The sequence below is a fragment of the Chiloscyllium plagiosum genome, unplaced genomic scaffold (genome assembly GCF_037043375.1).
Source record: "Chiloscyllium plagiosum isolate Xiang-an unplaced genomic scaffold, Cpla_swu_hap1 HiC_scaffold_3, whole genome shotgun sequence".
NCBI classification, from domain to species: Eukaryota; Metazoa; Chordata; class Chondrichthyes; order Orectolobiformes; family Hemiscylliidae; genus Chiloscyllium; species Chiloscyllium plagiosum.
In genome coordinates, this window is record NW_028270141.1 from 109,121,377 (window position 1) to 109,146,226 (window position 24,850).

The window sequence follows — 24,850 nt, forward strand, 5'->3', positions numbered from 1 at the left end:
CTCCTGGAATACAGGGAGAACTAGTCATTTGAATACAGGACTGGCTCAAAGGTAGAAGACAGAGGGTAGAGGTGGAGGGTTGTTTTTCAGACTGGAGGCCTGTGACCAGTGGAGTGCCACAAGGATCGGTGCTGGGTCCACTACTTTTCGTCATTTATATAAATGATTTGGATGTGAGCTTAAGTGGTATAGTTAGTGAGTTTGCAGACACCAAAATTAGAGGAGTAGTGGACAGTGAAGAAGGTTACCTTGGATTACAACGGGATCTTGATCAGATGAGCCAATAGGCTGAGGAGTGGCTGACAAGAGTTCAATTTAGATAAGTGCGAGGTGCTGCATTTTTGGAAAGCAAATCTTAGCAGGATTTATACACTTAATGGTAAGGTCCTGGGAAGTGTTGCTGAACAGAGAGACGTTGGAGTGCAAGTTCATAGCTCCTTGAAAATAGAGTCACAGGTAGATAGGATAACGAAGAAGGTGTTTGGTATGCTTTCCTTTATTGGTCAGAGTATTGAGTACAGGAGTTTGGAGGTCATGTTAAAGTTGAACAGGACATTGGTTAGGCCACTTTTGGAATATTGCGTGGACCTCTGGTCTCCTTCCTATCGGAAAGATGCTGTGAAACTTGAAAGAGTTCATAAAAGATTTACAAGGATGTTGCCAGGTTTGGAGGATTTGAGCTATAGGCAGAGGTTGAATAGGCTGGGGCTGTTTTCCCTGGAGCGTTGAAGGCTGAGGGATGACCTTATAAAGGTTTATAAAATTGTGAGGAGCATAACCAGGGTAAATAGACAAAGTCTGGGGTGGGAGAGTCCAGAACTAGAGGGTGAGGAGGGGAAAGATATAAATGAGACCTAAGGGGCAACATTTTCATGCAGAGGGTGGTGTGTGTGTGGAATGGGTTACCAGAGGAAGTGGTGGAGGCTAATACAATTGCAATATTTAAAGGCATCTGGATGGATATATGAATAGGAAGTGTTTGGAGTAATATGGACTGGGTGCTGGCAGGTGGGACTAGTTTGGGTTGGGATATCTGTTCATCATGGATGAGTTGGACTGAAGGGTCTGTTTCCATGCTGTACGTCTCTATAACTCTATAAGTAACCAAGTTTCCCTGAACAGTTCTAGAACATTCCCATTAAGCACCTCATTAATCCGTGCAAAAGGCACAAATAGATTTTTAAAATTCACTTGTGGGAAATGGGTGTCGCTGGCTGGGCAGCATTTATTGCATATCCCTTTTTTTTCCGGAATTTGTCTCCTAGTTTATCGAATGTTGGGATTAGCAGCACTGTATCCAACAGCAACATGCATGTTGTTAAGGATTCCTTCACATTAATATTATGTTTGTAGATATCAGGCTTTTATCATGACAAATCAAGTGACAGTGCTGATTTTCCTTGAATTGTTGCAATCACTGATGGTACTGGTGTTGAATCAGAAATTCTAGGACTCTCAGCAGAGCAATGGTGAAGGTTAAATGTGCAGCCATTGAGCTGTATGGGTATTGCTGGTCGCAGACTTGGCGATTGAAATCAGTAAGTGTGTGCTATATCTTCTTTGATGTAAATCACATCCGACGTTATGCCCAGTTTATTGGGTGTGATTGCCTTGGTAGGCTATAATTTGTTTCCTGCTTTTGTCTGTTCTGTATCTTCTTATCTTGAACACTAATCGGGCAGGCTGAAGAGTCTGGTTCATCTCCAGTAGTGAGTAATGAAGTGGGTGAGGCTTCACTGTGTCTGAACATGTATGCTGCTGAACTACTGACTCGCTGCAAATACCAAGAGAAGTGGATCCAGTTCTCAATTCATAGATACATAGAATTGGGAGCACAAACAGGCCTTCTGGCCCTTTGAATCTGCTTCACCATTCAACATAATCAGGACAGACTATTCAAAAACCTGTTCTTGCTTTCTCTCATACCTTTTGATACCTTTATTCCTAAGAACTGAGGGTGGCACTGCTGCCTCACAGCACCAGGGACCCAGGGTTGATTCCAGCCTTGGGTGACTGTGTGGAGTTTGCACATTCTCCCCATATCTGTGTGGGTTTCCTTTAGATGCTGCAGTTTCCTCTCTCAATCCAAAGATGTGCAATTTAGATGGATTGGCCATACAGCAACACGGTTGCACAGTGGTTAGCACTGCTGCTTCACAGCGCCTGAGACCCGCGTTCAATTCCCGCCTCAGGCGACTGACTGTGTGGAGTTTGCATGTTCTCCCCGTGTCTGCGTGGGTTTCCTCCGGGTGCTCCGGTTTCCTCCCACAGTCCAAAGAATTGGCCACGCTAAATTGCCCGTAGTGTTAGGTAAGGGGTAAATGTAGGGGCATGGTGGGTTGCGCTTCGGCGGGTCGGTGTGGACTTGTTGGGCCGAAGGGCCTGTTTCCACACTGTAATGTAATCTATTCTAATCAACTTGCCAACAGCATCCAGAGTTATGTAGGCTATATGGGTTAGGTATGGTAAATGTGGAGTTATGGGGTTATAATGGAGGGGGAGGGGTCTGATGCTCTTCAGAGAGTCTGTGCAGACCCTCAGAGTGGCTTCTATTTGTACTATAGAGATTCTATGAACTAAATCTTGGAATAATCCAGTACAGAAGAGACCCTTTGGCCCATTTTACTCTGTACCACCAAAACTAAACCACATCCTAAACCTCAACCTGAGCTACAAACCTTCACAAACCTTGCACTAAACTACATCTTTGTTAGTTCCACCTTACAGCCCACAGACGTTTTGATGTTTCAGATGCTCATCCAAATACGTTTTCAAGGTTATGAGGTTATCTGCCTTACCTAACCTCCCAGGTGTAGTGGACAGTGAAGAAGGTTACCTCGAATTACAACGGGATCTTGATCAGATGAGCCAATGGGCTGAGGAGTGGCTGACAGAGTTTAATTTAGATAAATGCGAGGTGCTGCATCTTGGGAAAGCAAATCTTAGCAGGACCTATACACTTAAAGGCAAGGTCCTGGGGAGTGTTCCTGAACAGAGAGACCTTGGAGTGCAAGTTCGTATCTCCTTGAAAATAGAGTCACAGGTATATTGAATAGTGAAGAAGGTGTTTGGTATGCTTTTCTTTATTGGTCAGAGTATTGAGTACAGGAGTTGGGAGGTCATGTTGCAGTTGAACAGGACATTGGTTAGGCCACTTTTGGAATATTGTGTGCAATTCTGGTCTCCTTCCTCTCGGAAAGATGTTGTGAAACTTGAAAGGGTTCAGCAAAGCTTGTTGCCAGGTTTGGAGGATTTGAGCTTTAGGGAGAGGCTGAACAGGCTGGGGCTGTTTTCCCTGGAGCATTGAAGGCTGAGGGGTGACCTTATAGAGGTTTATAAAATCATGAGAGGCATGACTAGGGTAAATAGACAAAGTCTTTTCCCTGGGGTGGGAGAGTCCAGAACTAGAGGGCATAGTTTTAGGGTGAGAGGGGAAAGATATAAAAGACACCTAAGGGGCAACATTTTCATGCAGAGGGTGGTGTGTGTGTGGAATGGGTTACCAGAGGAAGTGGTGGAGGCTAATACAATTGCAACATTTAAAGGTATCTGGATGGATATATGAATAGGAAGTGTTTGGAGGGATATGGACTGGGTGCTGGCAAGTGGGACTAGTTTGGGTTGGGATATCTGTTCATCATGGACGAGTAGGACTGAAGGGTCTGTTTCCATGCTGTACGTCTCTATGACTCTATAAGCAACCAAGTTTCCCTGAACAGTTCTAGAACAATCCCATTAAGCACCTCATCAATCTATGCAAAAGGCACAAGTAGATTTTTAAAATTCACTTGTGGGAAATGAGTGTCGCTGGCTGGGCAGCATTTATTGCATATCCCTTTTTTTCTGGAATTTGCCTCCTAGTTTATCGAATGTTGGGATTAGCAGCACTGTATCCAACAGCAACATGCATGTTGTTAAGGATTCCTTCACACTAATATTATGTTTGTAGATATCAGGCTTTTATCATGAGCCAATCAAGTGACAGTGCTGATTTTCCTTCAATTGTTGCAATCACTGATGGTACTGGTGTTGAATCAGAAATTCTAGGACTCTCAGCAGAGCAATGGTGAAGGTTAAATGTGCAGCCATTGAGCTGTATGGGTATTGCTGGTCGCAGACTTGGCAATTGAAATCAGTAAGTATGTGCTATATCTTCTTTGGTGTAAATCACATCCGACGTTATGCCCAGTTTATTGGGTGTGATTGCCTTGGTAGGCTATAATTTGTTTCCTGCTTTTGTCTGTTCTGTATCTTCTTATCTTGAACACTAATCGGGCAGGCTGAAGAGTCTGGTTCATCTCCAGTAGTGAGTAATGAAGTGGGTGAGGCTTCACTGTGTCTGAACATGTATGCTGCTGAACTACTGACTCGCTGCAAATACCAAGGGAAGGGGATCCAGTTCTCAATTCATAGATACATAGAATTGGGAGCACAAACAGGCCTTCTGGCCCTTTGAGTCTGCTTCACCATTCAATATGATAAGGACAGACTATTCAATTCAACAACCTGCTCTTGCTTTCTCTCATACCTTTTGATACCTTTATTCCTAAGAACTGAGGGTGGCACTGCTGCCTCACAGCACCAGGGACCCAGGGCTGATTCCAGCCTTGGGTGACATTGTGGAGTTTGCACATTCTCCCCATGTTTGTGTGGGTTTCCTCTAGGTGCTGCAGTTTTCTCTCTCAATCCAAAAATGTGCAATTCAGATGGATTGGCAATACCAACCTGCCCACAGCGTCCAGAGTTATGTGGGTTAGGTATGGTGAATGTGGGGTTATGGGATTAGAATTCGGGGGTGGGGGTGGGGGAGTGTCAGATGCTCTTCAGAGAGTCTGTGCAGACCCTCAGAGTGGCTTCTATTTGCACTATAGAGATTCAAGAACTATATCTTGGAATAATACAGTACATTGGCCCATTTTAATTTGTACCACCAAAACTACACCACATCTCCTCTCATCCCACTTTCCAGCCCACAGCCTTATATTATGATGTTTCAGATGCGGATCCAAATACCTGTTAAAGGTTATGAGGTTATCTGCCTTACCAAACCTCCTAGATGGTGCATTCCAAAACCCCACCACCCTCCTAGTTTAAAACTGTTTCCCTCAATTCCCCTATGAACTTCCAACTTGAAATTGTGGCCCCTTATTATTGACCCTTCAACTAAGGGTAACAGTTGCTTTCTAACCACCTATCTATGCCCCACATAATCTTATACACCAGAATCGAGTCCTCCTGCAGATGATGTGGTGTCAGAGATAGGAGACACCCGAGGACAAGGGAGTGCATACCTCATTAGGGGGTACGGCCTTAAAAGAGAGGGGCTAATGGAGGAGGCAGCTCTATGTTTCTCATGTGAGCAGGTGAGCCATCTGGGCAACCACGAGCCCTCCCTGCCTCAACCTTGTTGCCAACCTCCTTGTACCATCTGAAAAATGATACATGATGATTAGTTGGTCACTTATGGGTCTCAGGCATGCATTTGGATGCATTACTTTAGGTAAATTATAGTGCTGCCAAGGGCACATGTCTGGATAGATGGTGAAAGTGTCCCTGACAGAATTTGAGAGTTCCCTTACCATCAAGCCTCCCACAGGGGATTCTTAAATTCTTCCATGCTGTCCAATAACAGGTCTGAGAATCAATCTCTCCTCTCCTTTTGAGTGTTTGCAGGTACTTAAAAAAAATTGGTTCCATTCGCTTAAGAGTTGATAGTTGAATATTGCAGTGCATGCTACTAGTAACGTAGGTGTTAGTAGTTGAACGGGCAATTTGATATATTTGGTGTTGATTGAAATGCCTTGTCCTGAATTCTTCTGGCAGTTTGTGATGGAAGGCCTATGCCTGAAACGTTGACTCTCTGCTTCTTGGATGCTGGCTGACCTGCTGTACTTTTCCAGCGCCATACTTTTCAACTCTGACTGCTCAGCATCTACAGTCCTCACTTTCTCTCAGTCACTGTTATTAATGATGTGGTATGGCTCATGCATGCAACCAGCCAGCTCTATCTGTGATGCTGGTAATATCAGGAGTACAGTCAGTACCTTAATGTACCCAAAACTTCCTGAAGGCTGCAAGCATAGTGCAATAGGTTCTAGAAGGAATGACTGAAAGAGGGAATCACTGGGCACTAAGGTTCTCTCATGCTGTGCTAGAGGGCTTGGTGCAGGCAGTTACATTGAGAAGAGTGACCTTTTCACTCCAAGTGATCCTTTCCCTGGCAAGAAACAGGAAGCAGCGCAAACAATTTTTCAAGAAACTTTGTGAAGCGATTACAACAGATGTCAGTCAGAAGGTCTGCCACAAGAATATGGCTACAATGTAAGGAATCTTTCCATTCTTATCTAGAACTGTTAAAGTAAGAACAATGAATTTTTGTTTCAGCTGTCGGCCAGTTGATGATGCACTGTCAAAAGTGCTTCCTATTGAGCAAGACACTAAGGGCACATTTGTCCTGCCCCACAATTGGATGGTGAAGATCTTTTGCTTGATGCACTAGACAGCCTGCAAGAGAGTTTGTATGCCATGCCACATAGCAAGTGAGAGTCCAGCTACAACGTTTTTAAAGCTTTGTGCTGGTTATGATGTTGTTTAACATTGTCAATTCCATCAGCACCATGATGAAGCCAGGTGTGAAGGTTCTTCATGGTCGCTTTGGTAGTTTCATGATAGAACAAACTGAAGCCATGCAAATTCAGTCTATTGCCAACTTGGCTTTGAGGCCAATTTTGAAATAGGCTTCCAGATTGTGGCATCACTCTTGCACCTTCTTTTAGAGCAGAACTGGAAGAATGTTGAAGTGTTGCCCATGGAAGAAGCCATTCTCACAGAGAAAGAAAGCACTCTTGCCCCCACTCTCTGTCATGTAAGGGCTTTAGGAACCTAAGCAATCTTGAAATGATGTCATGGAGTTGCTCACTAGGTATAAATAGCATCGTGTGGGTGGAGTTAAGAAAACATGCAGAGATGCATATGGAGAATACCAACTAGCATTAGATAGTAGATTTTATGGAATTATCCTTCAATTCTCCTTCAGTGGGTGGCACGGTGGTTAGCACTGCTGTCTCACAGCGCCTGAGACCCGGGTTCAATTCCTGCCTCAGGCGATTAACTGTGTGGAGTTTGCACGTTCTCCCCGTGTCTGCGTGGGTTTCCTCCGCGTGCTCCGGTTTCCTCCCACAGTCCAAAGATGTGCAGGTCAGGTGAATTGGCCATGCTAAATTGCCCGTAGTGTTAGGTAAGTAAGGGGTAAATGTATGGGTGGGTTGCGCTTCGGCGGGTCGGTGTGGACTTGTTGGGCCGAAGGGCCTGTTTCCACACTGTAATGTAATCTAATCTAAATGCAACAGTCAAATTAAAGCCTGGCATATTGTTGAATATCATATCTTGTCGTAATTCATTTTATTATGTAATAAAGAATATTATAAAGAAGCCCAAACCTGAAGACAGTTCTTGACCTTGTCTTTTCCTTGACCAGTCTGACTTTAACATAAACTCATGGTTATGGTCATTAAATCACATAATAAAAGACTCTATGTCAGTTACTTTGCTTGTGCCCTTGCAGGTTCCATTCAGCCAGTTGTGCTCTACACACCTACCTTTTATCTGGACACGAGGTTTTCCAAAATGGTCAAATGTTAGTTTGTGTGCTTACATCGAGAGTATTTTCATTATTCAACTATAGTTTACAATTTTCTCAGTGCAGCCAAATCTCTGGGTTAAATAAAATAGAATTTCTCTTCTCACCCTTGAACCAAAGCCATGGTGACATTTTGGGAAATACTCCACATGTGAATGCTCTTTCAAGCTGTAGTTATGGAGTGGTGTGAAACTAATACATGGCAAAGTCATTTGTGAGAAAAGCCCACCTAATAAGTTAATTGTGTATGTCATTATTACCCGTAATCTAGTTCAGACGAAAAGTAACATAGTCTCTTAATACTTAGTTTGACCTTGCTCTTACTGTCTGCAGGGTCACAGATCAAAACTATCAATGCTTAAATGCAAAGATGTTGCAAAGACATTTGGTTTGGAAAGAAGAAATTCTTGCATTGCAATATAGCTGTTGATCTTCCCAGATTTGACCTAGGCTGCTTGCTTCCAGTGGACTAATGGGAGCGTCATATGCCATTTCTGATCTGGGAGCACCCATTGTTCACATTTTCCACACCCCAACACAGTCATATTCAACTTGAAATATGAACACTGTGTTTCTCTCTCTATACATGCTATCAGGCCTGCCCAGTATTTAATTTTTATTCCTGATTTAATGCTGCTTGATAAATTTGCACTCCTCCTCCCACCCGAACATCTGACTCATTTATGAGTAGTAGCAAAAAAAGCCTTGAATATTGTACATAGCAATATGTTTATTTCAACAATAAATTACACACTGTGCCAGTAGTTTCATAATCACATATTAGCTTGTCTGTATGACATTATTGTAATGTGAAGACAATGGAAAGTATACACAAAATCCAAACTCTTGCATTCAAAATCTGTAACAACTATATAAATACATCCATAGGACACTTGAGCAGACAGACAGGCATTGTTTTAAACCTTACTAAATGCATTAATAAGTTTTCAGTAACCTAATTTAAGCTGAATTATGATTAGTTACACAGGACCTTCAGTGAAATAATTAAATGCAGTTTGCAACATCAGCATTTTTACTTTCACTAAAATAAATTTAAATTCAACAGGTTCATCTCCTTCAGGTTTTTTTTCATCTTTTGTTTTTGATTTACAATACAAATGGAAGAACTCTAGCTTTAAAATAGTAAGTGGATGTGCACAGATTAGCCAAACAATTCCTGAGGGGACACATCGAAGTTCTGCCCATTTATGCACTCATTCCATTAGTGCTAAATTACACTTAGATATCCTACCAACTTCAATAGCATATGCTCAATGTAAAAGTGGGCAGAATTATGTGTAAATCAACATTAACAATGGAGACTAAAGGAAATAACCAAACCCACATCTTATAGTCTCTCTTTGTAAATATTATGTTTTAAGTCATAGTCATCATACATGCTTATTAGGCTTCATCATATTTAAAAACTGCAAATGGAGAGGTTTTTCAAAGTTTCAATTTTACTGATATTGGTACCATGAGAATACATTGAAAGACACAGAAACAGATATCAAAACAGGGTATAGATGATTTTTTTTTCAAAGGAATGAATGAGAATTATAACAAAATGTAAGTTCCTCCTGCACTTTCCACTTCGGTCATAATTTGATGAGATCAATCCTCAGTCCATATCTTACCAGCTTTGGAGCTTTACCCAGCAACCATATCAGGAACTGTAACAAGTGATAACTTCAACAGATTCTAAAACCACTGGGACCTGCTTTTACTGATCACCCTGGCTCATGACTCAAGACCAGGATTACAGGATCTAGTTTTATTACAAGGTAGAGTCACAGCTATTTCTTCATCACAAAAGCACTGCTTGTTTCAATGTGTAACCTTTAAAGATAGCTGGTTCACTGTGGATGACTGACAAGGTGAGTATAGGTGATTTTAAAATATCTAAGTGATGAAGTTGCACAATATCTTTGTATAATGTGAACAGACATTAATATAAATAATGTGAATGTTTGTTCTTAAAGGACCACTAAAAGGATTGAAAAAATTAAAAATACTAACTGGAAGTTGTAAACTTTAAAAACTCAGTTGATCAAATACTCTGTAAAATAACATCTAATTCTGAAGGAAGGTCATATAATTCATAGATATCATGAAAAATGTGCAAGTTCTGGACATCAACCCTCACTTACAATTCTAACTTGTTGTATTGCCCAAGTGATTTATCCATGCCTTAGTGGTACACAAACCATTTTGTTCCCACAGAAAATGTATTCACTTCTTGTTCCCTTTATCCTTAAAATCTTGATTCCATTACTGGAACAAATATTTATTTTGTTTCTTTGAAGAGAGTCAGCAGTCTGTGTAAGCCACAGGAGAATATAGCTAGCCTGAAATGGCTGTACACAATTTATTTTGCTTGCACTTCTTTTCATTCTTTTATCTGTATGCCATACCTCTATGAATAATTCACCTTTCAGACATATTGTACTTGATGTAAAATACAAAATAAGGAAATTAGTACAGTGCAAATAATACAGAAAATTTTTGAGTGACAATTTAACCATGCCAAACTGATATTGAATTCCCTTAGCATCAACAAACATTGTGGAAAGCCAAACAGTTCACAATAAAGCAATTTTCTAAGATGTCTACTGGAAAACTAACTACCAGGTTATCTGACAATTTTCAAGCATTTAGTCTGAAAATCATAGCAGGAAGCAATCAATTTCCTTTTAGATTTTAGAAGCACCCCTGTACTGATACCCACTGTGTTGGTTGCCTGATTAGGAGTTAAAGCTTTGTACTGCATTAACTCCATTCTAATCACCTCAGTATCAAATGTGTTTTCTCATGTTAGAACTACCCCATTGTTGTAATAAGACTTTCTTGACTTACTGCTGAAATAGCAGTAAATTTATCTTCAGTGCAAAGCACTCCTAGAGGGTGAACATTGATCAGGGATTTTTTGTTTGTCTGCCGCTAATTTCTTTAAAGAACTGCATAAATTCTGAAAAATGGATAAATATATTTTTCTGCATTCCGCAGATCTTCTATATTAGAACCACTGACAAGCAGGTGAAAAGTATTCCCTCAGTTATCTCCAATGTTTGAATATCCCTTTTAGTGGACAGTGACACATCAGTTAAAAAGAAAGCCTAAAGCATTAATGGTAAAGGTAATTAATGTGCATTACTTCATAGTGACCTAAATTTAATGCAATGCTTTATTGTGATGTACAGCTTTCTAAATGTTTAGCATAATTTTCACGCTTTGGTAAGACCTTTGCTAGCTGTGGGGCACTTCAGTTGGTACACAAAGTCTTGATTCACCAGAATTAACAGATGTGCTGACTGCAGGGTTTTATGCCCACAGGAGTACAGGGAGACCTTCTCAAGCATTCTTCAGTCAGGTTCCCCACAATTAACGTATGTCAACGAAAGCACTGCACAGAATGTTGAACAAGCCACAAGAACGAGAGAATGGGTAGCAGAGCTGGGGATCATGTGTTATAAATTACAGGCAATATTATTTAAAATTAAAATGAATGAGACAATAGTTACATTACATACAAAGGATAATTTTTTTGAAGCTGGTCCTGGAATGCAAAAGCATACAAAGAAGCCCAAGGTTGACTCTAATTGAATCACAGTGCAGACAATGGTCCTAAAACTGCCAAAGGGGCGTAATCTCTGTCCCACCATAACTTCTGCAAAACATCTGGGTGGCATCCATTTATCAGCTAATTACTCCACTTCTCCAGGAAATTTGCTCATCCTCTGCCAAAGTTATCACAGAACACTGGCGAAGCTCGGTAAAGATTTGGGACTGACAGACCTTAGGAATTTGCAAATTCAGTTGCAGGATGCAATGGATAGTTTCTTATTGTGGACCATAAAAGCAAACTCAAAATTTTAATTGTATCTCATTCTTGTAAAGCAAGATACCTTAAAGCCACCAACAGATTGAAAGAGGTGTTAGCCAGTCTTGTCAGTTCTCATGGATGACAAGAAAATTGAAGGAGAATCATGGATTGTAGATAATATTCATGAGGCAGAATGAATTCCAAATAGGCTTCAAAATAGATGGGCAGAAATTATACAGCTGTCTTCATGGAAATTAACTATTTCCCCATTTTTGTGTTTATCAGGAAGAGACTGATGCTTAAGTTCATCAGAATAGTAATGAATGCCAATGTGACAATGATTGAGTTCAATAAAATTACATGTATTACATCTTGCCTTTCTAAAACAAAGAAGCACTTGGGAAACGAGTTTTCATTAGGAATTTAAAGTTCTAAATGGAATATTTTCCAAATTAGTGTGAATAGGTTTGACAGCAGAACAGCCAAACATGGGTTAGTAGTACTTAGAAAACCATTCACTCTGCAAGTATAGGATTTATTATATTGTTATTGATAAGGTAACTAACAGAAAGCATAGATTATCCACATTACTACTGTATTTTATAATGAGACTCATTTACCTTGTCTCCACTACATACCTTGTGCTCACACCAATGATGTTGTTGCCTCAATGCTCAGGATATGGGGATTGTGACAGAATGGAAGAATTCCTGCTAACTCCTGAAAATGTTTATTGTAAATTTAGACTTTGTGCTCTTTCTGGACTTATTTTTCTCTAACATATGACAGGAGTTGATTTGAATGGTCCAAGTGCAGCCGTGTCTGAGTGGAAATGTTTCTAGGAGGTTAGGTAATTTAGTAATAAGGCTTACAGACATCTACTTCACTTCCTCACTTTGATTAGGCATCCTTTCCTACCCTTTATGTCTATAATATTTGTGTTCCTATTTCTTAATAAATATGATTATCACTCACAAAAAAATCTAATAAGCTTATAAATTTACCACTGCAATGGAAACAAATTGCATCTCTAAAAGTACCTGCCTGCTCATCTACAATAAATATGTGTTGATCTACAATTAAAAGAATTCTGGCTAGTGCAATTGATGTTAAATTAAACGGACCTTGAAAGATATTAAGTACAAGAATAGATAGCAACTCCAAATCAATATCTTAGTTGGGAGGAAAGTTCCAACTATGCCTTTGTATCAGTCATGTGATTTAGTATCACTTCTTTGCAGCAAACATTTACTGGCATCATGCCAGAAATATTCTTAGCATGTTTTCTAATCCAGAGGCAGACACAACATGACCAAATTCTCAAAACCTTACTGCCTACAAAAATGAAATTCTTAGAAGTAGTATTGTGTTATTTTTAATATCACAATAAACAGGTTATAACCATACAACTGTTATCTATGTATCTGTTATTCCCCACCCACAGTACACAAGTGGTAAAATTAGGAGATCTTCCTTGTATCACTGTTGATGATAACTCAATATCTCTTTAACTAGAGTTAATCTCTTTAACTAGAGTTGTGTTTCCAATGTTAGCAAAGGCAGGCTAGTAAGACAGACAAAACACTGCTCAAGCAAACCAAGATACAATAAGGCAAAATGGCAATCAGCAAACAAGAACCATCCAAGTGAAAAAACATTTGACTGTTCCCAGGTCTAGGTGACATGACCAATACTACCTTCCATGTGATACATCCCGGTAAAAAAAATCAATTGTAGTAGACCGGATTATAAAGCAATGATCGGTGAACACACGAGTGGCTTTTATTGTGCTGGATCTATAAAGATTTTTGATAATGAACAGCCAAGCTTAGAGCCAGCTCCGCACGAGGCAAATGGTTCAGGTTAAAGATAGGTCTTCAGGGAACTATGGTTCAGAGTCCTATGAATAAAGAAAACAGAATGAAAGATTAAGAACAGCTTTTCTTGAAAAAAAAATTAAAAGCCAATTCCAATGGAAGCTCCGTCATCCATTCTTCTGAAATCCAAAATCCCAATGATTACACGGCAATACTTCGCATAGCATTTTATACTTGCATCTCATCACCTCGTCTTGTGAACAGAACCACATAATGCTGGCAATTTTAATGTGTTTATAAGTACAGCAGAACCTGTTTGAGCAGGACAAGTAAAACACTTCTATGTACCATTTACCTTAGGCGTGCCATGCTGTGGATTGAGTCACTTAAATTACAAGTTTCAGTGTGTCTCCAATCTGAAATATTTTAATGAAATCAATAGCAAAGCCTTATTTTCTCCCTCAAGTTGGCACTGTAAAGGAAAGAAAATGCTCGTACTCCCAAGGATTCTCACCAAGTAACTGCAAACTATACAATACGGTTTTACAAAACAAGTTTATTAGTAAAATTTTAAAAAAAGTCTGGGCCTGACTTGTGCCTGGATCACCACATATACTTTTAAACAATGCCACAGACCTGATTTTAATTTGAGGTGCGGGATCTGCCTAATGTGAGGCTTCAGCTATTCTAAGTTCTTGATCTCAAAAACACTTCCCAGAAGGAATGACCTGAAGGTTGGTGGGTAACAGAGAAGTGTGCACATCTATAAGCTGTAGTGTGTGACAATGGAGGAAACCATGCAGTCAGATAAGTGAATTAGGAAGGTGCAGGTGTCAAATGTAATTGCTGTTAGGGTAGGGACAGGCATTGATATGGGATCCAGTGAAGTACTCATTCTCCTTCTGGTCACTATGAAAAAAAAGAAGATAGTTATTGCAGTTATCTTCATGGTCATTTTCTCAGTCTGCATGTCACCAGGTTTCCCTGAGTAGGTTACGTTAAGATCTCTTCACGACAGGGGTTAAAATATATATTTAAACTTTTCTCAAGGAGTATTTCTTGGTTTTCTGGGTCTCCTTTTGCCTTGTCATGAACTCCCTCATTAGATGATGTATTTGTGTTGACATATAAAGAATTTGGACTCACACAGAATAAGAATATTAATATGAATATTAGTAGTAATAAATTAATACAGATAAAGTATTAATTTCCTAGACACCACAGTATTAGACAGAAGTCAATTGACAAAATTTAGAAACAAATAGCTTTTCAAAGCAAAAACACACCACACACATCTATACATAAAGGCTATCAGCCTAAATACGCTTTTCAAGGATTGGTGAGGTCACAGCTAATTGGTTGCATGTTTGTTTCAAAAGCAATCACTGCAGTGCTATCATTCTACATATAGTTAATGTGTGATTGTAGGCAGCAAATCATGCAGGTTAATGCCTGGCATTCTGGCAGTGATCATGATGCTTATTCTATGGTAGTGCCATGCCAACTGCATTTTAATTCACCATAGCAAAATGGAAAGGTTGGCAACTTGGTACTTTGGGCTCTACTGACCACCTGGCTCATGACACAAATGCAGAACCATCCCCATTTGTGTATGATGTGCATACAATGGAGCTGTGTGACCACACATAATGTAAGAGCAAACACTGGTGTGCTTCAAATGCCTAGACCAGCATGCAGGCATCTTGGAGCATTTGATAGAGCAAAGTGTCAATGCAGGACCAAGAAGAAAAAGTGTGTGTGTTTGTGTCATCTGAAATGGAAAAAGGTACATGGATAAGGCTTTGGGGCAGGGAGGGATTAAGAAAAGGTGTATGCTTTCAAAATTGGAAGAGCACATAGAATGAAGGAAAGATGAATTGAGAGGGAGTTTATGAATCAGGTTAGGATCAGCTTTGCTCCTGAGTACTGTCAATACCATCCTAATAACTATTAGCACAATCTATCAGCAGTAGATGTGATCTATATGGACTTCAGTAAGGCGTTCGACAAGGTTCCCCATGGGAGACTGATTAGCAAGGTTAGATCTCAGGAATACAGGGAGAACTAGCCATTTGGATACAGAACTGGCTCAAAGGTAGAAGACAGAGGGTGGTGGTGGAGGGTTGTTTTCCAGACTGGAGGCCTGTGACCAGTGAGTGCCACAAAGATCGGTGCTGGGTCCTCTAGTTTTTGTCATTTACTTAAATTATTTGGAGCATAAGAGGTACAGTTAGTAAGTTTGCAGATGACACCAAAATTGGAGGTGTAGTGGACAGCGAAGAGGGTTACTACAGATTACAACAGGATCTGGGCCAGATGGGCCAATGGGCTGAGAAGTGGCAGATGGAGTTTAATTCAGATAAATGCGAGGTGCTGCATTTTGGGAAAGCAAATCTTAGCAGGACTTATACACTTATGGTAAGGTCCTAGGGAGTGTTGCTGAACAAAGAGACCTTGGAGTGCAGGTTCATAGCTCCTTGAAAGTGGAGTCGCAGGTAGATAGGATAGTGAAGAAGGCGTTTGGTATGCTTTCCTTTATTGGTCAGAGTATTGAGTGCAGGAGTTGGGAGGTCATGTTGCGGTTGTACAGGACATTGGTTAGGCCACTGTTGGAATATTGCGTGCAATTCTGGTCTCCTTCCTATCGGAAAGATGTTGTGAAACTTGAAAGGGTTCAGAAAAGATTTACAAGGATATTGCCAGGGTTGGAGGATCTAAGCTACAGGGAGAGGTTGAACAGGCTGGGGCTGTTTTCCCTGGAGCGTCGGAGGCTGAGGGGTGACCTTATAGAGGTTTACAAAATTATGAGGGGCATGGATAGGATAAATAGACAAAGTCTTTTCCCTGGGGTCAGGGAGTCCAGAACTAGAGGGCATAGGTTTAGGGTGAGAGGGGAAAGATATAAAAAAGACCTGAGGGGCAACTTTTTCATGCAGAGGGTGGTACGCTTATGGAATGAGCTGCCAGAGGATGTGGTGGAGGCTGGTACAATTGCAATATTTAAGAGGCATTTGGATTGGTATATGAATAGGAAGGGTTTGGAGGGATATGGGCCGGGTGTGGCAGGTGAGACTAGATTGGGTTGGGATATCTGGTTGGCATGGACGGGTTGGACCGAAGGGTCTGTTTCCATGCTGTACATCTCTATGACCATCAGCTCCATGGGGATTTTGATACACTGGGTTTTTCTGTCTCTTTTGTCAGCTCCTTCTGCCTCCTATTATGTGCCATCTTGTTTTGTAAGGGAGAGCAATGTGTCGGTGAAGATGGATCAATTGATTTATTTGATGGAGCTATCAGGTTTGAATAGCTGCCGGTACATGCAAACTGTTGCTATGAGCTTTGTAGCATTGTAAATTGTCTGATGGTGATTGTTAGATACAAGTATTGATAGATGGAGAATGCTAGTTTGTGAGCGATGGGAGTATAGAGAAGTCAGTAGTGTAGGAAGCTGGTACAGTTAGTAGTTTCTGGTATTCGAGGATGCATTTCCTCTCCTTGACCATTTGGGAGGTCATTAAATTTGTGCAGCAATGTATCCATTGCTTAGTGTATTACCCTGGGCACTGACCTCCATGGCTATATGCTCCTATAAAAGAGTGTGTCTGGACTCTGCCCCTCGACAACACTGCTTCTTACTTTGCACTCATTCCTCCAGCCTGAAGCGTACTCTCCACCATGCCATGACTTTTCACTGCTTCCCAAGTTAGATTCATATCCTGTACAAGTGCCAGCACCTATTCAGCCAAGTGCCCCTGCCCTTTAAGACATGCAGGTTAACTCTAAGCAGTGCAAAGAGGTTTTAGAGGTGCCAGAAAGTTCTGATTTTGGGTAAGTTAGTGCAGTCATCTTGCTGCCTGAATTACATCAAACAGGTATAGTTCCTCATGCAGGGTGATCAGTGTGCATGGTGATCAGAGCTTATCCAGTCTTCTATCCATTTCTTAGGTAATTCCATAGAGCAGCCACAAGGTGGTGTATTGGTGCAGCATTGAACTAAATTGGTATTACATATTTTTGAAGTCAGCCAAGAGCTGATGAACTCCTCAGAATATTTCCTTCTCTACAAAATCACACATATCTTTATCCCTAACGTCGATTTTGCCTGTCCTCGGATGCTGCATGAATTGCTGTGCTCTTCCAGCACCACTGATCCAGAATCCTTTTCTGAAGCCTTGCCTATTGCATGTTGTTTTCCTGGTGGAAACAAAACATAGAGTGCAACCTTGCTTACTGCTTCAGTACCACATGGTCCACTGGTCAAATTAGAGTTATTTGCATTATTGTATCCAAAACTAAAACTAGGGTGTCTACAGTTCTGCACTGCTTTAAAGCCTACAGCATGCATCGAAACATCATATGATTGGCATAAGATCTTAAGACCATAAGAAACAGGAATGGAAGTAGGTCATTTGGCCTCTTGAGCCTGTTCTGCTATTCAATAGAAACCAAAATTCCTCATGTCCATTTTGCTGAGTTTTCCCAATGACCCTCGATTCCCCTATTGATCAAGAATGCATCTCAGTCTTAAACATACACAAGGACTCTGATCCCACAGCTCTCTGTGGCAAGATTCACAACCCTCTGTGAACAAATTCTTCCTCATCTTAAATTGATACCCATTTATTCTGAGACGATGCACTCTAATCCTAGACTTTCCCAGGAGGAGGAACATCCTGTCAGCATTTGCCCTGTCAAGCCCCTCAAGAATCCAGTATGCTTCATTGAGATAACCTCTTAATTTTCTGAACTCCATTGAGTAGAGTCCCAATCTGTTCAACCTCCATACCAGGGATCATCTTATCTAAACTGCCTCCAGTGAAATGACATCTTTTCCTAAATAAGGGAAACAAAAGTGCTTACAGTATTCCAGATGTGGTCCCACCAACACCTTGTCCAATTGCAGTAAAACTGCCTGACCCCTACACTCCAGCACCCTTGTAATAAGGGCCAAGGTTCCATTAGCCTCCCTGACCACTGGCTGCAAATGTGTGCAAAAGTACCCCCAAGTCGTTTTGCATTGCAGTTTTCTGCAGTTTTTCTCCATTTAAATAACACTCTATTGTTTTGCTCTCCCTTCCAAAATGGACAACTTTCACCCCACCCCCCTGACTGAACTCAGTTGTTGGTTCAGGCCACCCCTGTCACCGAACCCCCAGGTACCTTTCCTGGAACCAGAAAAGATGCAAAACCTCCTGGTACACCAACCCCCTCACCTCCATGCGGAGCCCCAAACAGTCCTTCCAGGTGAGACAGAGGTTCACCTGCCTCTCTTCCAATCTAGTTTACTGTTTCAGGTGCACCTGATATGGTCTCCTCTACATCGGGGAGAACATTCATAAACTTAGGCAACAATTCACTGAGCATCACAGCCGGGCCCACATGGTCCAACCAGATCTCCCAGTCACTGCCCATTTCAATTCCCCGAACCATTCCTTTCTGACATGACCATCCTTGGTCTCTTCCATTGCCAAAACTAACCACAGCTTCTATTGGAGGAACAACGCATTATCTTCTACCTGGGCACCCTAAAGCCCAGAGGAGTCAACAATTAGTTCTCGCAACTTCAAATAACCTTCCTCTCCATCACCAGACTCCCTTCCCAGGCTCTCTCCCTCCCTTCCACAGCTACCTGCCACCAACCGGATTTATTCCTCCCATTGACCAACCAGGTCATGCCTTCTATCTGCCTTCACCTATTCCCACTTCACCACCCTGACCCCACCTCCCTCCACAACCAACCCAATCCTGAAGAAGGGTTACACTCGAAACGTCGACCGGCACCTCCTGATGATGCTTGGCTTGCTGTGTTCCTCCAGCCTCCTGCCTGTCTACTCTGGATTCTAGCATCTGCAGTATTTTTGACTCTGTAAAGCACAGAGTGGCTCACAAGACCATTATCAGCATTCGATACATTGCTATGGATATGGAGTCAGATGGGTTAAAGAAAGCAGCTTTCCTTCTATGGGAAACCAGATGGGTTTCTATGGCAATCAGGTTATTTCTTGGTCACCATATGTGAGTGTAGCTTTTTCTTTCAGATATAATTCATTAATTGAACCTCTGGGCCTCCTTGGATAGCAGAGATCCTGCCCACTGAGAGCTGCCAACCTATCAGTGGACAGCAGCTACCCATCGCCAACTAGCCACTCCCCACCCAGCAGAGACCCAGGAATGTCACGGGACCCCAGAGCAAAGGAGCAGGATGGTGCTTGTAGGATAGGGTTGTCAAGGGAGGGTCAGCAGCAAGGGCGGGGTGTTGGAATCTAGTGGCATTACTTATCCTAATGCTTGGATCTGACCATCAGCAGAAGAACTAACTGACTATGAGGGTCTGTGTCCACTCCCAGAGGGTCACTGAGGCGCCCAACAGGGTGTGGTGGGCAATATACTGACATGGCAAGCCCCCTGATGGAATACCAGTAGTAATGTAATCAGACCTTTAGGTGAATCACAAGTGGCCGTTTGAGGACCAGTCTGCTCAAAAGCCTTCCGGCCTCAGATTTAATCGGAGACGCACCGAATGTCAATGGCATCTTGTTCCCAAACCTATTGCCTGATCACATGTCCATCCCCCCATGTGAGTGGTCATTCACAACAAGCTTTCTTGGACTCTTCATGTGGTTACAAAGGCCCAACAACGTCTCTTCTCCCTCAGGCAACTGAGGAAATTTGGCATGATGGCTAATACCCTTGCCAACTTTTATAGGTGCACCATTGAGACCATTCTGTCTGGATGTATCACTATCTGAAAAATGTGTTGCTGGAAAAGCGCAGCAGGTCAGGCAGCATCCAAGGAGCAGGAGAATCGACATTTCCGGCATAACCCTTCTTCAGGAATGAGGAGGGTTTGCCAAGCAGGTAAAGATAAAAGGTAGGGAGGAGGAATGGCAACTGTACCATTCAAGATCAGAGACCAGTACAGAGAGTGGTGAATACGGCCCAGACAATCACAAAGGCCAACCTCCCATCTATAGAATCCATCTACCAGGTCCGTTGTCAAGGAAAGGCCGCCAGCATTCTCAAAGATCCATCCCACCCTGGAAATGTTTTTCTACAGCCTTTACCATCGGGGAGAAGGTACAGAAGCCTGAATGCACGCACCAGTTGGTTTCAAAACAGTTTCCACCCTACCGTTGTTAGAATACTGAATGGACTCACAAATTCATAACATTCACATGTCCCTGTATTTTTGTTTTTGCTGCTGTTTACCTATTATATACTTAGTTATGCTATTTAACTCTGTGATCTGCCTGTATTGCTCGCAAGACAAAGCTTTTCACCGTGCCTCGGTACACGTGACAATAAATTCAATTCAATTCCATACAATGGGGAAATAGAAGTTCTGGGGAAAGTAGATGAGCTTTATCACAAGGACACCTCACTTACATACTGGCCTTCAGTTGTACTTTCTGTTTAGGAGATTTGAAAGTGACTCTGTGACAGCCCGAATCAGGTACAATATAATAAATTCCCCATATTCCACGTGAGCACACCACAATCATAGTACAATGACAGTAAATGCTGGAAATATTCAGCAGGTCGGGCAACATCTATGAAGACTGACAGAGTTAATATTTAGATCGGTGAGCTTTCATTATAACCCTGGGACTCGGAAGGAGTTTTGATGAAAGGTGTTCCACAGGAATCATGAACTCTGCTGCACAGATACTGCCTGACCTGCTGAATATTTGCAGGATTTTTGTTTTGTTTGCAGATTTCCAGCCTCTGCAGTGGTTTGTCTTTTTCCAAGAAATGTATCTTTGTTTCCTGGAAAACAAAACACAGGCAGAACCAATGAAAGCAAATGGAAGGACTGACTTTATTTGGTGCACACATCTATCATTGCAGAAATCAAACTTTAAGCACACAAGAATAAAGACATTTTAACATTTATTTTTCTGAATCCATTGGGAGAGTGAGGACTGACTAATGTATCTGTGCAGTGAAGCACTATTCCCCTCTTAGTCATTGGATCATTTAGTTAGGCATCAGCTTCTCCTGATCTATTTCTGGAACACTCTTAATCCATTTACTTGTATCAATAATGCTCATTTAATGGAAGGGTATTTGAATAACAAAGCTACAAAATCCATTTCCAAGCTACATTCGAATATATAGAACATAGAACAGCGCAGTACAGGCCCTTTGGCCCTCGATGTTGCACTGACCTGTGGAACCAATAAGAAGCCCATCTATTCTACACTATTTCATTTTCATCCATATGTTTATCCAATGACCATTTAAATGCCCTTAAAGTTGGCAAGTCTACTACTGTTGCAGGCAGGGCATTCCACGCCCCTACTACTCTCCGTCACTCCACAATTAAAAACTATGTCCCCTTGTGCTAGCCATCATCATCCGAGGAAAAACGCCTCACTGTCCTCCCTATCTAACCTTCTGATTATCTTATATGTCTCAATTAAGTCACCTCTCAACCTTTTTCTCTATAATGAAAACAGCTTCAAGTCCCTCAGCCTTTCCTCATAGGATCATCCCTCCATACCAGGCAACATCCTGGTAAATCTCCTCTGAACCGTTTCCAAAGCTTCCACGTCCTTCCTATAATGTGGTGACCAGAACTGTACACAATACACCAAGTGCAGCTGCACCAGAGTTTGTACAGCTGCAGCATGACCTCATGGCTGTGAAACTCAATCGAGGAGAAAGTGAGGTCTGCAGATGCTGGAGATCAAAGTTGAAACTTTATTGCTGGAACAGGAGATTCGACGTTTCGGGCACAGGCCCTTCTTCAGGAATGGAGAAGGGCCTGTGCCCGAAACGTCGAATCTCCTGTTCCCTGGATGCTGCCTGACCTGCTGTGCTGTTCCAGCAATAAAGTTTCAACTGTGAAACTCAATCCCCCTACCAATAAAACTAACACACCATACACTTTCTTAACAACCCTATCCAAAATGGTTGGCAACTTTCAGGGATTTATGTACATGGACACCAAGATCTCTCTGCTCATCTTCACTACCAAGAATCTTACCATTAGCCCAGTACTCTGTATTCCTGTCGCTCCTTCCAAAGTGAATCACCTCACACTTTTCTGCATTAAACTCCATTTGCCATCTCTCAGCCTAGCTCTGCACTTAACTATGTCCCTTTGAACCTGCAACAATCTTCGTCACTATCCACAACTCCACAGACCTTAGTGTCATCCACAAACTTATTAACACATCCTTCTACACCATCATCTAGTTCATTTATAAAAATGACAAACAGAAGTGGCCCCAAAACTGATCATTGTGTTTCACCATTAGTAACTGAACTCCAGGATGAACATTTCCCATCAACCATCACATTCTGTCTTCTTTCAGCTAGCCAATTTCTGATTCAAATTACTAAATCACCCTCAATCCCTTGCCTCCATATTTTGTACAATAGCCTACTGTGGGGAAACTTATCGAATACCTTACTGAAATCCATATACACCACATCAACTGCTTTACCCTCATCCACCTGTTTGGTCACCTTCTCAAAGAACTCAATAAGGTTTGTGAGGCACGACCTACCCTTCACAAAACTGTGTTGACTATCACTAATCAACTTATTCCTCTCTCGATGATTATAAATACTATCTCTTATAACCTTTTCCAACACTTTACCCACAACCGAAGTAAGGCTCACTGGTCGATAATTACCTTGTATGTCTCTACTCCCCTTCTTTAACAAGGGGACAACATTTATTATCCCCCAGTCTTCTGGCATATTTCCTGTATACAATGATGACATAAAGATCAAAGCCAAATGCTCTGCATTCTCCTCCCTAGCTTCCCAGAGAATCCTAGGATAAACCCCATCCAGCCCAGAGGACTTACGCATTTTCACATTTTCCAGAATTGCTAACACCTCCTCCTTGTGAACCTTAATCCTGTCTAGTCTAATAGCCTGAATCTCAGTATTCTCCTTGATAACATTGTCATTTTTACAGTGTGAATACTGACGAAAAATATTCATTTAGGCTTCCCCTATCTCCTCGGACTCCATGCACAACTTCCCACAACTATCCTTGATTGGCCCTAATCTTTCTCTAGTCATTCTTTTATTCCGGACATACCCAGAAAAAGCTTTAGGGTTTTCCTTGATCCTACCTGCCAACGACTTTTCATGTCCCCTCCTGGGTCTTCTTAGCTGTCTCTGTAGGTCTTTCCTGGCTAACTTGTAACTCTCAAGCATCCTAACTGGGCTTTCACGTCTCATCCTAACATAAGCCTTCTTCTTCCTCTTGACAAGAGCTTCAACTTCTTTAGTAAACCACGACTCTCTTGCTCGACCACTTCCGCCCTGCCTGACAGGTACATACTTATTAAGGACCCACAGTAGCTGATCCTTGAATAAGCTCCACATTTCAAGTGTGTCCATCCCCTGCAGTTTCTTACTCCACCCTATGCATCCTAAATCTTGCCTAATCGCATCATAATTGTCTTTCCACCAGCAATAACTCTTGCCATGGATTATATACCTATCCCTTTCCATCACTAAAGTAAACCTAACCAAATTGTGGTCACCATCATCAAAGTACTCACCTACTTCCAAATCTAACACCTGGCTGGGTTCATTACCCAGTATCAAGTCCAATGTGGCCTCCCCCCTTGTTAACCTGTCTACATACTGTGTCAGGAAACCCTTCTGCACATATTGGACAAAAACAGACCCATTTAAAGTACTCGAGCTATAGTATTTCTAATCAATGTTTGGAAAGTTAAAGTCCCCCACAACAACTACCCTGTTACTGTCACTCCTATCCACAATTATCTTTGCTATCCTTTCCTCTACATCTCTGGAACTATTTGGAGGTCTCTGGAAGTATTTGGAGGCCTATAGAAAACTCCCAACAGGGTGACTTCTCCTTTCCTGTTTTTAACTTCAACCCATACTACCTCAGTAGACAAGTCCTCAAACTTCCTTTCTCCTACTGCAATACTGTCCTTGACTAACAATGTCACATCTCCCCCTCTTTACCACCTTCTCTGTTTTTACTGAAACATCTAAATCCCGGAACCTACAAAAACTATTCCTGTCCCTGCTCTATCCATGTCTCCAAACGGCAACACATTGAAGTCCAAGTACCAACCTATGCTGCAAGTTCACCCACCTAATTCTGGATGCTCTTGGCACGGAGGTAGACACACTTCAAACCAACTTCTTGCTTGTCGGTGAACTCTTGCAACCTTGAAACCATATTTCTGGCTTTACTACTCTCAACCTCCTGGACACTGGAACTACAATTTAAGTCCCTATCCCCTGCTGAATTAGTTTAAACTCTCCAGATGAGCATTAGCAAATTTTGCCCCCAGGATATTGGTACCCCTCTGGTTCAGGTATAGACCATCCTGTTTGTAGACGTCCCACCTACCCCAGATTGAGCCCAAATTATCCACAAATCCAAAACTCTCCCTCCTGCACCATCCCTGCAGCCACATGTTCAACTCCTCTCTCTCCTTATTCCTCACCTCACTAGCATGTGGCACGGGCAACAGACCAGTGATAACAACTGTGTTTGTTTGAGCATGAAGCTTCCACCTTAACTCCCTGAATTTCTGCCTTAATTCCCCATCCCTTTTC

The 24,850-nt window shown here is 41.8% G+C and overlaps 1 protein-coding gene across 1 annotated transcript in view; it reads right to left on the bottom strand.

The window, feature by feature from the left end:
- Positions 1–8,355: 8,355 nt before the first annotated feature.
- sh3bgrl2 (SH3 domain binding glutamate-rich protein like 2) overlaps positions 8,356–24,850 on the bottom strand; it is a 95,098-nt gene continuing 78,603 nt past the window's right edge. Inside the window, exon 4 of the mRNA XM_043686963.2 lies at positions 8,356–13,362. Within this exon, the coding sequence (XP_043542898.1) occupies positions 13,348–13,362 (15 nt within the window). The 3' untranslated portion in view covers positions 8,356–13,347. The remainder of the gene's footprint in view (positions 13,363–24,850) is intronic.